The 16013-nt window shown below is 40.8% G+C and overlaps 1 protein-coding gene across 1 annotated transcript in view; it reads left to right on the plus strand.

Annotated features, from left to right (window-relative positions):
- Positions 1–10810: 10810 nt before the first annotated feature.
- Positions 10811–16013, plus strand: part of RASEF (RAS and EF-hand domain containing) — a 37277-nt gene continuing 32074 nt past the window's right edge. Inside the window, exon 1 of the mRNA XM_056325564.1 lies at positions 10811–11361. Coding sequence (XP_056181539.1) covers positions 11000–11361 — 362 coding nt within the window. The 5' untranslated portion in view covers positions 10811–10999. The remainder of the gene's footprint in view (positions 11362–16013) is intronic.

Raw genomic sequence — 16013 nt, forward strand, 5'->3', positions numbered from 1 at the left:
GCACCAGGGGAGGTTTATATCGGATATTTCACTGAAAGGCCAGTGAAGCATTGAACAGGCTGCCCAGGGAGGCGGTAGAATCACCATTCCTGGAGGTGTTTAAAAAATGTGTGGATGTGGTACTTAGTGACAGGGTTAGGGTTTAGTGTTGGACTCAGCAGTCCTGGGTTAATGGTTGGACTCAATGATCTGAAAGGTTTTTTCCAACCTAAATGATTCTATGATTCTGTCCATTGAAAGAATTCATATGAATGTAGTCATTAGAATTGGTTTTAATTTATCAGTTATTATTTACAATTTTACATTTATGTTTTCTGTGGAATTCTTTAAATTATTACTTTCCAACTCTATTTCTATTGAAAAACAGATAAATTTTCTTTTGTCTTATTAACTGGCATATTGTCACTTTCTAATGTTATTCCTTGAGTTGTGATAAGTGAACAAAATTGAGTACTTAGACATAATAATGTATTTTGATGATAAGTACCTATTATAAAAATCTGAATTGAAAACAAGCTCTTAGAACTTTCTGCATGACCCGTGGGCTTTGCTGTATAGTATACATTCATGTTAAAATAGCAATTAAAGTTATACCACTATCCTACCCCGCCCCTGCATATGAGAATGGTATCCGTATCCCAAGCTGTGGGTTATGCTGGAGACGGACTGATAAATTCCTCATTGCCAGTTATGTTTCCTAAGTTCCTAGATGCTGTGTTTTGAATTACAGTCATTGCTTTCACTTTTTAAATTATTGTATAAAACCCAAATCTTTTGCAAAACCCAAAATCTTGTTAGAGTTCTGTTCCTGTTCTTGTATAAATATAACAGAATAAATTTAATTTTAAGATTTACAATATACAGTTGCTTCGTTTTCTGTTTAATTAGTTTGAAATAAAATCTGGAAGAATAGCTGGTCTGATGCATTGTCATATATGCTTCTTTATAGTAACTGGTTTTGGACTGTTTTGGTGGGGTTTTGTTTTGGTTTTTTTCTTGCTGCTTAAGCTGTCTGCATAGAATCCTGACCCTGCTGAAGTAGTGGCAAGGTTCTTAACAGACCTATGAATCATCTTGCATTTAAATGGAATGGTTCAAGTTCAGTTACTGAATGCATACAATTACCACAGATGAGTTGTTAGAAGTAGTTACCACTGCTTGCCATTATAGGAAATGGGAATTGCAAAGGAAGAGGGACTTCCTTTTCTTTATCTTAGTCATTGCTCTGTTTATATATTTTTAGATCACTTTCAAGAAATGCGCTACTTGACAATTTTTCTTCAAAATTTATTGGCACCCCACTGCCCTGAGAGAAAAGTAATAGCTCTTACATCTCTACTAGTAAATAAATGAGTGTGCCTGGGAGTGTTCCTGGGTACTGAAATCAATCCACCTGGCACAACACATCTGTGCAGTCTGACTGCATGCACATCCCATTTTGGGAACAGTCTCTGAACCATTCTAGCTGCCTGGGAATTGTTCAGAAAGTGCTAGTTAGAACAGGCCAAATCTGCACCAAGAAATGGTCTAATAACAGTAGCAGAGCCAGCTGAATTACGGTATCTAGGAAGTAGCAGTGATACAACGAAGATGAGGAAAACTGTCCACAAGTCCAGCTTAGATAGCTGAAGTGTCTCTTCCTAACCTTGAAAGTTACACATTAAAATTCCCCTTTAGTTAATATTTTTTACAAAGCTTGCTACTATTCCCAGAGTTTTTCCCTTTCCCAGCTTATATATAATTTCCCTTTCTTTCCTTTGATTTTTTCTAAAGCATGGAAAATTAAATACAAACTTCATCAACTTTACTAGGATTCTGCATTTAATAGTTGTTTCTGGTTTTCCAAAAGTAAAGCTGCCCTAGCCCTTACAATGATGTGATGTGCAGGTCTCTGCCTATACAACCCATAAACATATTTTTAAAGCTACATGAAAGAATATAAGGTTAATTTTTATTTTGTTTGTGGGTATCAGGGTGCACCTGCTGGTCAGCTTTTGCTAGGTCTGTCTGAAATGTGTGAAGCTCAGTTTCTGCACAAATGTCACTTTGGATGCAATTAAAAACCTCTGCAGTAGCTGCAAAAGTTAAGTGCTGTCTTTCCAGAAAAATATATCCTTCAGTCTTTGGCAGCTGCAGCATTTCCTGTCAGTTCATCATAACTTATTGCAAATATGAAAGCATTATTATTCTCATTAAATACAAAATATAGTTTAAAAGCCATTCACAACTAACTTCTAAAATGCAAACAGTCTGTCTTACCCTTACAGGTATTTATCTGCACTACAGATGTTGGAATCGTGCTATAGTAATTCATAACGTCTATTGTTAAATTATTTAGTTTTACAGGTTGTACACCACTTTTTCAAAATTGCAGCTCTCAAGGTCAGAATATTTTACAGCGTTATGATGTAGATACTTTAAGCAGTATCTCTAATACTATATAGTACAGAAATCCATGAGCGAATTTGTTTTAAAAGACTATATTTTATTTAAATGCCATGATTTTAAAAAAGTTTATCATGAAAGTAAGAATTATTCTAAACATCTTTGATACTGTTGCAGTGAATCATATAACAAATAGTTGGTTAATTAAGAGCAAAACTTTTTCTGTTGTTCTGGATTGCTTGTGAACAGTTACTCTTCCCCCCTCTCTCCAAATCCATTTATTCAAAATTATCCACCAGATCATCTTAGTTTTACTTTGACAGTTATCATTTAATGATGACTATTTGAAACTAGATCTGTCTTAATTTCTGCTGAAGACAGTCATATGATATACTTTTCCTCCCTGATCAGATAAGCAAATGTGATGGCACATTTGTGTTAAAAAAACCCTCGCAGCAGTCAGCAGAGCACATTATGTTAATTGTCAAATAGCTATAAAGTGGTATGAAATATAATATGAATATATCTAAAAGGTTTTAGCCCCATGGTATAGTCAGCTAAAGCACTTAGACCTTATCACAGCTAAAGCCTAACAATGCAGCTGAGTGAGTAGCAGTTCTTTGGGTTTCAGAAGTCATGTGCCTTAGGAGGATCAACCTTTTTGTATTTACTTGAAGTTTACTAATACATGAACATCAGTACACTCACTTTGTTAAAGATTTGTGAGCAAAACTGATACATGACAATTTGTGGAAGAAGTTTCACTGTAGAACAATAACAACACACTGTAAAGAGTTATATTTGTAGTCTTCTCTAGTTATGTAAATGTTGAAGATCTGCAAGATAATGCACATATCTAGAGGGTATAGTAAGACTGTTAATGGATTTGGGCTTATAAGAACATAATTTTTTTCTTTATGTTTTGGAGACAGGTGGGAGGGAACCTAGTTTTAATGACCTTTTAGAGAAGAGAACATCCAATAGAATTAATCTTTTTTTTGTTTCCTTCTGATCTTATACTGTGTTGCTGAGATTAACTGTCTTTTCTGTAATTGTATGATGAGAAAAGAGGATCTCTTAAATTGGTAGAAACTCTGGCAGATGTTTTTTCAAGTCTTTTTTCTAAGACTCTGAGAAAATCTGTCTGCCTTTCAATATTAACAAGAACAGTATTTTATTTCACATTCTAGAAGAATTAGTGTGGCTTTTTAACTTCATGGGTTTTTTATTGTTTGTTTTACTTTTCAGCTCTGAGTCATGTAACCTTTAATCTCCTTTGGTTTAAAAAACCCAGGAATTTCCTTTAACACTTTCCTATTTAGAAGATTCTTGAGGGATGCTTCACTACACATTTCTTCTTGTCCAGCTCTCCATTTTTTTATTGCAATATTGTTTGGTCATACATTTTAATAAATAATTATTTAATGTTTTTGAATGCACTTATTTTACTTCTCACATGACAGAGGCTTAAGTGGAGAAAGGTCAAATTAGTGGTGTTCCCATTTATTCAGCATTTAAATTTGAACTATTTTGAAAGTACTATATACTCAGGAAGTAAATTCTAATAAGATTATAATCTTGAATGTTATTCTGACCTTTTATAAATAAAAAGGCCTACATGAGCCAGTTTTCTACCCTAGTAAAAACACCATAACTGTTCTCTGGCACTGAGGTCAGTGGGCATGGCAGTGTCCACTTCATTGTTATTAAATTGGATTTACCTTCCAAAACGGGGTGACCACATTAAAACTGACTTACCCTATCTCCTAAACAGTGTTCTTTAGGCCACAGAAATAATTTGGGAGATACTAGTATTCCTGCATCCAATGCTGGGGGATTGTTCTAAATAATGTAACAGTGCAGGTGGTTGAGTTTCAATGCCTTTGCCTGAGATCTGGCACTTTTGAAATTATTAGTTGTAGTCAAAGGGACTAAGAGACACCTTTCAAACCTGCTTCCAATGGGGCATTGACAAGTTCTGTTTTCCCCAGGAAAATTGCTCAAAAGCCTGAAGTTGTGAGCATGTCCAATAGCCCTGTGGGCACTGAGCAGCTCAACAGCCAAAATCTTGGAATCCAGAAATGAGACATTCTTCCCTCATTCTTTAAAGACCTGCTCTGATGTCAGTATGCAGAGTTTGCCTAACATAAACAGGAGAAGGTTTCACATGATGAAACAGTCACAGCCACTTTTGCCCAAGATAAAACAGAAGGAAGTACTGATTACATTTGTCTTCGTTATAGAGCAACCTGAAAGTAAGAGCATTACACAAAATCTTGGGAGATGGATTCAGTCTTCCTCTCTGTCTGAACAGTTTCAGATATTTCTTGTTCAATACAAGAAACCCTGTCCTTTAAACTGTCATTACAGTTGTTCAAGTGACTGATTAGATACCATTTAGCCAGAATCTGTGAACATAATATAAGATTTTTCAGACCAGACAGAGAGAAATGGAGGATGGATCAGTGATCAACTAGCGTAGGGAAATCTGGTGTCCAGCATCTGCTCCAAAGACCGTTTTGACTAGTTATAAGGCACTGTAAAACACAGGTACTTGGAGCAGTGGCTTTAAGTAGCTGGATGCTCATCAACTCCATCAACTGTCCCCACTAATTTTGTGGTTAGGATACTTGAATGAGGAAAAAGATAGGTAACATTAATTTACTTTAGGCAGGGCAGTGAATTAAACTTGATTCTCCTGCTTCTGGGGAAATGTTCCAACACACTGAGCGAGAAAGGGAGGTAGGAAGAGGGTGAAACAGTGATCTTCCTGTCTGCAGGGAAAACCTGGACCTCGCTGTATCATTGAAAAAGCTTTGACACCAGTCAAAGCTAATCCTAACTGGAAGGCGCTATGTCTGTTTGACCAAACATTGTTCACCTCTATCTTGAAAAGAACACATCAATCCTCTGTCTTATGCATTGCTTATTGTTAACTAGATTTGCACATAGGAATTGCATTTTGAGATGGCCATTTCTTTAAGAACAGAGAAGGTTCATCAGTAGTTGTAATTTGCTTTTGACTATTAGAATTGGAAAAGGTATCAAACATAATGAAGGCTTATGTACCTACTAGCTTGTATATCTTTCAGTTAATAAAGATGCTACCTTAAACTACAAAGCATATTTTCCTTATCTCTTTAGAATATTTTTTCCATTACGGCACTACCAGTGGCTCTTTTCATGGCTTCTGTGGGAAACTTAGGAGCCTGATCAATATGGATTTCACCATGTGTGACCATGCATGAAAGAGTATTTAGCTCATGATGAAATTAAAACTCTTAATAATGAGCAATGTGTAACAATTTAATGCAATAAATGACTTGTCCATCAACATACTATTTCTCTGTGCATAGAAGATAACTTTTTCTTTTCAGTTCTTTTCATGAATGGACTCAGAGAATTTTGCTTTAGATAACTTTTTTACAGCTATGGAGAAAGAAATAATAAGAAATTAAGCAGTGATCTGGTGTTCCTTCCACAGAACAACACAGTTACTTCTTGTTGTAGCAATCCAGCCTTACCACAAGAAAATAATGCAAAATGGATCTAGCAGCTTGGATTTCTTTGAGCCTAATGGGACTGAAAAGACAAGGGAAGGAAAGCCTCTGTTTTCTAGGGTGGTTGTGGAACTTTTCATGTCAGCCTCATTTGCCCTTCTGGTTTTGAGTAAGTGTTACTTCGATACCTGAAGGTGGAATTTAGGCTTTGGTGACTTCTTTTGCATATCACTCAGCCAATTCTGCATTTGTATTCTTGTCATTAAAAATCACAGTATTTGTTAGGATTCCTAACAAACACCTTAAAAATAGGACTGAATAAAAAAATGATGAAAATATGATGAAAAACATTTCCTGTAAAAAATTAAATTTACAAGTATTTATTGGTAGCTGCTTACGTTATTCAAAACCATTACAGAATTTTAGAATTAGCAACATAACAGCATGTCTTTACAACAGTCTTTTTCTTATTTCTGGGGTTGGAATATGGTTGCTAGAGCAGCATGAGGATGACTGCTAATGCCTTCAAACTAGTTCCAGCAGGCATTATTGGTCATTTCAGCATCACGCTGGCTATTTTGTTGATCACACAGACAAGTTTTTAAAAAGGATGTCAAATGTCCGTAACTCCTTTGCTGCCAATACTTAACAATTTCTGTAAAAGCACCTTGGTTACTTCACTATTCTTTTATTAATGTTCCATTTTCTCTGTTGCAGGCTGAAGATGCTTCATCTGAATGGTTTCCACTTCAGCCATGGTCTGGAGTCCATTAAAGAAATCAATGAAACCGTAAAAGTCTTTCATAACCTCACTGCTAACATTTCAGTTGAATGAAAAATTTGGTGTATCCTGAGAGACGTTTTTGGCTTTTAAATGTATCTCTGCTTTGACAAAGAGCTTTTATGTCACTTTGTGTCTCATTTTTTGGTAAAGTGAAAGCATAAAATTATGGGGTTTTTTGCAATATTATGCAAGTTTCTTTATTTCTTTGCTTTGGACTCAGTTTTAAAGATATAGGTTATGCCTTTTCCCCTTCAGAGGTTATAAAGATGTAATATATTGGAGAAGTACAGTCTACATAGATGCCTGTTAAAACACATTACCCTTAGTTTTTAACTGAAGAGAGTAATAGTGAGTCACATTCAGAAGCACTACAAATTATACAGCAGGGAATGAAAGTATGTAGCAATGATCTATATGCCAGACTTGGCATTTAAGTATGTGCACCTATCCTATATGCTTCACACAAGGTGCATGCCTGGACATAACTGAGTGAACAGCTGAAAATGCCATCAAAGTCATAAAAAGTGCAAATGAAGGCACAGTAGAGAAAGGCAGGGAAGGGAAATGGAGGGGGGAAGGACCACTACCATGGCCCATCTGCTGGAGACCTCCCAGAGCCACTCCACTCTGCATGCCACCCTCTCACCATGTCCTTCACCTGCCTGCTTCCCTTCCTGATGGTAGGGGGAGGGCGAGGTTCATGAACAGGTACAGGTACAAAAGGAAGAGATGGAGCTCCAGACTGGGATTGTGATGTTTTGAGATATACGGTGGCTTGCAGAGGTGGTAAAGTTTGTGTCAGTGAATGGAGAAATTGAGGTAGGTTTAATTAATTACTTTTCATGTTGCTGTGGCCAGTACTATACATGTGTGTAATATTGACTGTTTTCAATAAGATGTTTCTATATTACTGGTCAATTCTATCTTACTTTCCAAGTAAACTGCACAATTTGTGCTAAATTTGTTAAACTGTCCAAATGTAAAACAGACAAAGGTGAATAAGAGAGTTATTGCAACCATAGGGGAATCCATTCACATTCTTAATCATATGTAATATTGGGAAGATTAGTTAATATATGCAATATATTAACTATATTAACTATAGGAAATAGATACTCTGTCTTCAGAGTAAGGTCTGAATAGTGTGCATTAAATTGTAAATAATGCCTAAGGCCACATAAAATAATGAGAAACAAACTACTGAACAATTCTTCCAGTTTATGTTCTATTTCTTAACTTCAAAATACTTGGTATTCCAAGCAAAAGTCTTCCTTTAGCATGTATGTAAGAGTCCTAAAACAGTATATAGAGAGGTATAGGAAGAAGGCTGCTATTTCAGGCATGGGATCTGCCTGGAGCACACCATTCCAACTTCTCTGCGCTTTTGCACAGGTCTGCAAAACTACTCTCAGAGACCACATGTATTCAAATAGTATTTAAAAGTTCTGTAGCTTATCCCACTAGCCAGCTCAGCTTCTCTGCTCCTGTGCGTCCTGGGGCAATGCACAGTCTTGATGTCATGTGGTGCCACACATAACCTGTCTCTTCTCATCGATCAGCTCCATTTAACCTCCGCCGCTGTAACAACATCAAAACCCACCTTTTCCCACTTAGTATAATAGGACACTTTAGTAGTGATACAATTTATCTCTTCTTGTTCCTGTGTTCTCCTAGGCCTCCTTGAAGTTCAGGAGCATGATTTTGCGCTCAGTTCTGCTTCTGCAGCCGAGCAGGTACTCTGGCCAGCTTGTCTGTTTCATGCCACAGGGAAGTAAAACAGAAAAACTGAAAATTGCACGTGGAGTCTATCAGTATCTGTAGTTTTGGTATCTTACTTAGGAATTTAGAACTTCTCCACACTAGTAGACCACAGAAACAGTGCTTTGGTTTTGCATATTAATTTAGAGCTGCATTTGAAGGGACAGGTCCTTCTAAGAATGGGCTTAATTTCAGATAGAAATTTCAGAACAAACCACCGTTTTGCCATTGCCTGCTGGCAATCCTGCCCTGATGACTCACTCTTAGGCTTCATAAAATAAATGCTCTTTTATTTATCTCTCTGCTGTTTTGTTGGGACCATTTGACTGAACCATGTCCTGCCAAGCAAACACTGGTTGCGTGGCATTGTGTAACACTGCAGGCATCATCTGTTTTGCAGGATGTACCTATGGCACGGCAGTGCAAAATGACACACTATACCTCAAGCCAGTGCCTGAGATGTGCATGACAAAACTCCTGTAACAGTGGAAATAAGGGAGATACCAAAGAGGATACACAAGGGACTACCTGCATATAAAAGCAGAAATATGGCCTGTCTAGGCACTGCATTGGAAAATAATTGCAAGACTTTTATATGGCTGGATTCAAAACTGAATATTAATGTGAAGATTTCCATTTGTTTTCAATCTTCCTTATTATTTACTTGTATCACATATAAACTTTTCAAAGAAAATAAAGATTCAGACCTTTGCAGCAGGATGGTCAAACCCCAAGCCATATTAAAACAGGATTGAATAGAAAAGTTTGTGAAAAGTTGATGTTAGATCTCAGAGAAAAATAAAAGATGTGTGCTGTACGTTCAAAGCCTATGCCCTCTGCTTAGCAGTCAAAAGTAGCCACTGCCACAAGAGAGACACACAACAGAGTGAAAAAGAGAGTGGGCAGGATAAGGATTATTGACAAACATAAATTCATAAACCTGCAGCCACAAGAGGAAATAAGAAGGTGACCACATTGATTTGAGTGGGAACTCCCTGCTGGTCTTGTGAGACACATTCAGCCCTGGATGAGGGTCTTCCAAGTTCAGCTCAGGAGCTTGTCCATACTGAAAGCCAAATGTCCTCACTCATCTGAACAGAGAGCTGGTGTATGTAAGCAAGACAAGTTTGTTCCTTTTGATTGCTTCATCAGTGCCATAAGGGCTTCACGATACTCTTTGGGTACAAAAAATTGGTGGGCAAATGAGAAACCATGGAACAGAAAAAACACTTTTGTTAAATTAACTCTGCTTTACAAATACACTGGTTTCTGCTAGACTCAGAACATGAAGATGATACCACTTTGCTACTCTTAGTAGTTCTACAATTGTGTAATAGAAATGTAGTGACAAGAATGTGTAAAATAATAAATGGAAGTCCTTCAGATATCTGATATTTTAAAGCTAGAATTTATATTCCAAATTTCTTAACAGCTATACGTCTCTAGAATATCATGGAATATTTCAGAAAAAAAATAATTATTGACTAGATTGTTGGCAGGATTATAGACTGAGCCTGTCTAAGCCTGAAAAGACAGCAATCAAAAACTGTAAAATAATGATAATTTCCTTTGAGGGCATTCCACACCTTTTAGGCAGAGGAGTATTTTAGAGTTCCCATTTTCAGTATGTGATTTATTCTGAGGAGAGGTCAGCTGCACTACCTGTGCTTTGCTGGATCACGTACTTAGCCCTGGGCTATGTTTCTGTCAATAAGAAAACACTGTTTTGATAGTTGGATTTGTATTCTGTTTAACTCTAGCACAGCTTTGGCATACATAATTTACATTTGCAGTTAGACATAAACAAGAATAAGTGCAGGGAAGTGGAAAAAAAAAAAAAAAAAGTTAAACCTTAACTGCTTCCAGTGAAGTTTGGGTTAGGTGTCCAAGTCCTGTCAATATATATATATTATATAGAGAGCACTGAAAATCTGGCTCCTTTGGTTATTGATTTCAATGTAGCTTTCACATTTTCTGTTTAAACCGGTATTTTTACAATGTAATTTCTAAATTACTAGTGATGGGACAGCAGTGAGCGCGTACTCGTAGTCAGCAAGAATTAATCTAGTGAAACTTTGGGTCATCCTGGGATCTTTGTCGTCCGTGAACGTAACGAGTATTTTTGTTGTGCCGGACAACAGAGGTGAGGTTTAACGCCTTACGGTGGCCGCACAGCGCTGGGGCTCCCCCCGAGCGCTGCAGGGGGCGGTACGTGTCTGCAACCTGCGCTGGGCTGCGGGGCGCCGGGGGGACACCCTGCCCGGCGGCGGGGCGGCGGCGCAGCCCGGGGCAGGGGGCCGGCACCTGCCGGCGCCGGGTCGGGGCCCTCCTGCTGCCTCCCGGGGGCGCGGCGGGCCGGCCCCTGTGCCGCCCGGCACGGCCCGGCGCCTGCCACAGCCGAGAGCCGCCACCTGCGGCCCGCCCCTCGCCTCCCGGCCGCGCCCGGCCCCGCGGGGCGCCGGGGCGGAGTAGGGCCCATCCCACCCCGCCGAGCCGGCGGCGCAGCTGTGCCCGAGCCACGTTCCGTCCCGTCCCGGCAGCGGGCAGAGCACCCGCGCCCCGGCCCTGGCCGATGGATCGCGAGGCGGCGGGGGACGAGCTGTCCCGCTTGCGCGCCCTCTTCTTGGCCTGCGACGCCAGCGGCTCGGGCCGCATCGAGCGGGAGGACTTCGCGGCGCTCTGCGCCGAGCTGCGGGTGCGGCCGGCCGAGGCCGAGGCCATCTTCCAGCGCCTCGACAGCGACCGCGACGGGGCCATCACCTTCCCGGAGTTCGCCCGTGGCTTCCGCGGCGCCACCCGGCGGCGGCCCGGCGGCGGCGGCGAGTCGGGGGGCGAGGAGGAGGAGGCGGCGGCGGCATGGGCTGCCGCGGGGCTGGAGCAGCCGTGGAGGGACTTCGAGGTGCGGCTCGGGGACGAGGCGAGGTACATCCCCAGGTGAGGCTCGGGCCCGCCGGCGCCGCCGCTTGCACCCGCGCCGACCCCGGCGCGGCGGCGGTGGGAGCGGGGCCGCGGCCGCAGGGGACCGGGGCTGAGCCTGCCGGCGCCCAGCCGCCCCCGCTGCCCCCCGGAGGCGGAGCGGCGTCCTGGCTGCAGCTTGCTGCCGGCGCTCACGCAATGTCGGAGTTCAGCCGGACCCCTCGCTCGCTGAACTTAACTTGCGGGTGGATGGGGCCGTCCCCACAGCTCCTTCCCGGTTTTGGGGGGTTCCAGCTCTTCTTCCAGCGTGCAGCCGCTTGCTCGCTTCCTCAGCGCGGCCGTGCCGGGGACCCACCCACGTGGGAAAAGTCCGGCCGGTGGGACCCACGGGACGCCAAGTGTGGCCAGTTCCGTGAATGACACTTTTGCTGCCCGCCTGCAGCTCTCGTGCACCGTTGTCCTCCTTTTCCTGGCGGAGGCAGACCAAGCCACCCCTCTGCCCGCAGGTTAGCCGTGTGCCGAGGCTCGGCTCCCGGCGGAGGAGCTGGCCGAGCCCGTGGGGGTCTTTGCCCTCCCAGTCAGCTGGGTGAAGAGAACTGATGGCAGCTTGGTTTGGGATGGAACCGGATTACCACGGGTCTGTCAGTACCGAGCTGGTTCCAGTTCACAGAGGCACATTTTGGTCGTTTGGAATAATCTATTCAAAGATTACTGATAGCACTAAAGGTACTCTAAATCGATATGAAAATGTTGGCCATAAAAAGTACAGAGTGATTCTGCTTCGTGTAGAAGTTGTAATTTAAGATGGAAAACAAACAATCCGAGTTTAAGGGCTTGGGAGCTAACTGAGAGGCTGTTGATAAAACCTCATACGTGAGTATATCCAGTGAGACCGTGTAAAGTTGCAGCCGATCCTGGCTATGAGGTATACAGAAGCTAATAAAGAGCACACTAGTTTTGGTGTGATTTTTGTAACAATTGAGTTGAACGTGCAATATGTTGTTTTACGAGAGCATGTATTAAATCTTTGGCAAATGGTTATCACACCAGTCTCCATATAGTGCACCTTCAATTCTTATTTACCCCAATAATCTGGTTCTAGCCACTTTGAAAAAATGAGTTCAGATTGTGAGATGAAAAGTTTCTTCAGAGAAATTTTCAGTTACTCAACCTGCTACTCATGCACAACTGGATTAAACTGTTCTTTTCTCTTTGGGCTGGAAGGATAAGAAACATTAGTTAGTCTTACTGGATTGCTCCATTTCAGGCATATCAAAAACTTCATGCAGGTCTCTCTTACCTAGTTCATGATGCCTTCCTTGCTACATACTTGCTTTCTAGAGGAAGAGAACAACAAAAGTGCTGTTTGAAAACTTGCAGAAGCAATTAGTAACTTAACCTAAATCTAACAGAAACTCAACAGGAGATGGAAAAAACCTGACTCATAAAGAGTAGTGGCTTGTGAAAGCATCCTTTTGGTAATAAGCCTATCTCAGTATCTTGGTTACTATGTTGTAGCAGCAGTTTGATATAGTCCAGTTGTTTGTCTAAGAGGGTGGTAGGAAGAAATGGAAATAGCTTTCATTGGCTTGACAGTGCAGACGTGTCCTTTAGTTTTGTTAAATTCATTATGACACAATGTCATTTGATTAATTTCTTATGTATAAAAATTGCAAACAGACCTAGATTTTGATAGCTAAATACATGTGTATCAGGTGGGCAGTAACTTGATGTAAATGCTTCCTATTCATGTTCAGCTTTATAAATAGCTTTGAACATCCTTGTAGTTGGCTGTATTTATTAGGTGTGTGCCAACGTCAGCTGAAGAACAGTGTGCCCTTTGTTTTCTTGTTCTTTTTCCTGTCCTGAAGTGCTAGTAGCAGATCTGTGTTAAAGCTCAACGTTTTTCCATTTGTGGCCCGCATGTCTTTTTGTTGAAATGTATGTGTAAGTTTTCTTTCATGTGAGTTGTCCCACTGAAATTATTAGGACCACTTGTGTAAGTAATGAATTTATTGTAATTGTTTGAGGAGTCTGGGCATAGGAGAGTTTTTAAGCAACAGAATGTAGCAAAGCCATGTAAAGTACAAGCTGGTACTTCAAAAAAGTTATGTGTCTTTTTATTTAAGTTGTTTTAATTTTTTTTAGTTGCTTATCAGTTAAGGTTTTTTTTTTTTTTCCCAGGAAAGGCAGTACTTTTGAAAAACAGATTTAGTGTGGAACATACCTGCATCTTCAATACTCTAAAACAGTTGGTTTATTACTTTTTATATGTTTGCTGTAACATTGGCATCGAAAACCATGAGAAAAGTGATTACAAAGAAGAAACTCCTCAAACGTAGATAAATGGAGTTTGTTGTCCATATTTTTAATCTCGATCCTGTGTGCTTTTTATCTCAATCATTTTGGGGTCCAGTCCCTCAAAATGCTATACCTTCTGACCCCCGTCTAGCAAAACACTGGCACGTGTGCTTTGATGCTATTGTGATTTATATAGCGAGAAACAAGGCATTATCAGGTGGAAGTAGCGAGCTAAAACCAGGGCTGAAGTCAGGAGAAAACGACTCAGTAAACGCCTATGGTCTCTATCATTCCTGGGCATGATGGAGCACCCATGGAAGTCAAGGGGAAATTTTTCACTGATACCAATACACACGGTTCAGCCTCTGTGTTTCTGTGACTGAGTCTCAATAACGGGGTGTGAACACAGTAAGAGATCAATGTCCTGACCCAGTCCTCAATGTAGTAGCAGACATGAGATGCCACATTGTTTACTGCCAGGTACTGCCTTGTTCCAGATACTAAAATAAGCATATGCTACAGTAAGCATATTTTGAATTTAATTAGTTTTAAAAAACATAGTGTTACTATGGGATGGATCCTGCCTCTCTGTAGTTTGGTGTATCAGCTGTACAGTTCTGTTAGCTTACACTTTAAATCATCCGAGTCTGTACTGGAGCTGTGGCTGTATTTGTTACAGGTAAACAGGAAGAGTAACATCAGAGAGTTTTTTTTCAGCCTTGCTCCTTCCCTCTCCATTTGAACAGATTTTTGGGACTGAATTCAGTTAGATCTCATGGTAAGGTGGTCACTGTGTCTTAGTCTTTACTTTGCTCAGTGGGCAATTGTGCCTGTAACACAAAACAAATGGGAACTCTTTCCAGGTTGATGACCTAATGTGTGAAGTCAGATTTTAGTGGAATTGTGTAGAAGGTTTGTTTTCTTTTGGGGGGCATGCATTTCATTTGAAAGGCAGATAACTTTCTGTGTTGTTATATTCAATCAGGTATAATGAGTAATTAAACACAAAAAGTTGAATACCTTTGGTTTATATCTATTGAATTGGCAACTGGAGTATACCAGTGTAAGCCATGGGAGATCTGCTTTACTGAGAACTCAGGCATGCTAGTTAGTTTGTTCTGCTAAGAAGTATTTGCAATGGTACAGGAGTAAACAAAAAAAGTTAAGAAACTCTAGGCATTGAGAGCTCCTGTACTGCCTGCATTGGAAGGGTTTAGCCCTTGGCTGTGTTACTGGGTGTTGCATTCTTTTTTAGTATGTGGCCAAACTCAGATCTCTTGGGATTTCAGTGGTAAGATTGGAAGGTTCCCGCCACATGCATGTGGGAAAGCCTCCTAATGGCAATGCTTTTCTGTTCCTTAGCTTGAACAGGCAATGATCCAACATCCACTGACAAGAGAAAACCTGTATTTATGAATGCTACAACAGTTATCTGTGTCTGTAAATTACAAGCAAAAAACTTTGCAGAAAACGGATTTTGAAATTTTAATGTCAAAGTCCTTCAAGCAGAAAAAACAAAGACTTGGGACTGTGTGTGCTGTATCCATTCTTGTGTAGTGTGGGATCACTCTGGGGTAAACTGAGTCTCTTTGAACCCTGCCAGGCAATTTTTTGTGTGATGTTTGGCAGATTGGATAATCTGATTGGAAAATGAAGTAAATTAGATTGAGAACAAATGGGGGGATGAAACTGGAGGAGAAAGTTTGTATCCCTATTTTGAGTTAAATTCTTCTGCTTCTGAGGGTCCTCCATACTTCATTGCTTTGCTTTTTAGTTTTGGAGTCTGACTTACTTGTGTGCCTTGTACTTGGGGCCAAGCTGACTGTTCATTGGACTCCTATTTCGGTGCTGCCAGACTATGAGATTTTATGCATCATGCAATTTCAAGGTCTCATAATGTGATTATGGTGACAGTTCAGGCTCAGTCATGTCATCTGGAGCTGTATAGAAAATGTGGCTCTGGGGGACATGATAGAATGAGAAGAGTGCTGTTTTTAACATGAGCTACTTAAAGTGTGAAGACAGGTGATGCTCCTGGGGTATACCGCTGTGCTACAGCAAAGGAGAAGGGTTTTGCTGCATAAAAAAAATGTCCAAACCTGTTGTATTCTTGCTGTCATAAGCTAGGATGGATTTTTACCAAAGTCAATACAGAGCACAGCATCACGCTGTGTTAGCGGTTTGCTTACTTCGAAGAGATGACAAGCCATGATACCAGCACTGGAGAGATTTCCTTGGAAGCTGAAGCATGTTCCCTGGAGAGGGGATGAAGGCAAATGCTGAGGAAAAACAAATGCCAGGTCCCCCTTTGTCACAGTGTTGGAGAGGGGATCTCTGCTGTGAGAATTATGTCTTTTGATACATCACAT

The sequence above is a fragment of the Falco biarmicus genome, chromosome Z, assembly GCF_023638135.1.
Source record: "Falco biarmicus isolate bFalBia1 chromosome Z, bFalBia1.pri, whole genome shotgun sequence".
Classification (NCBI taxonomy): domain Eukaryota; kingdom Metazoa; phylum Chordata; class Aves; order Falconiformes; family Falconidae; genus Falco; species Falco biarmicus.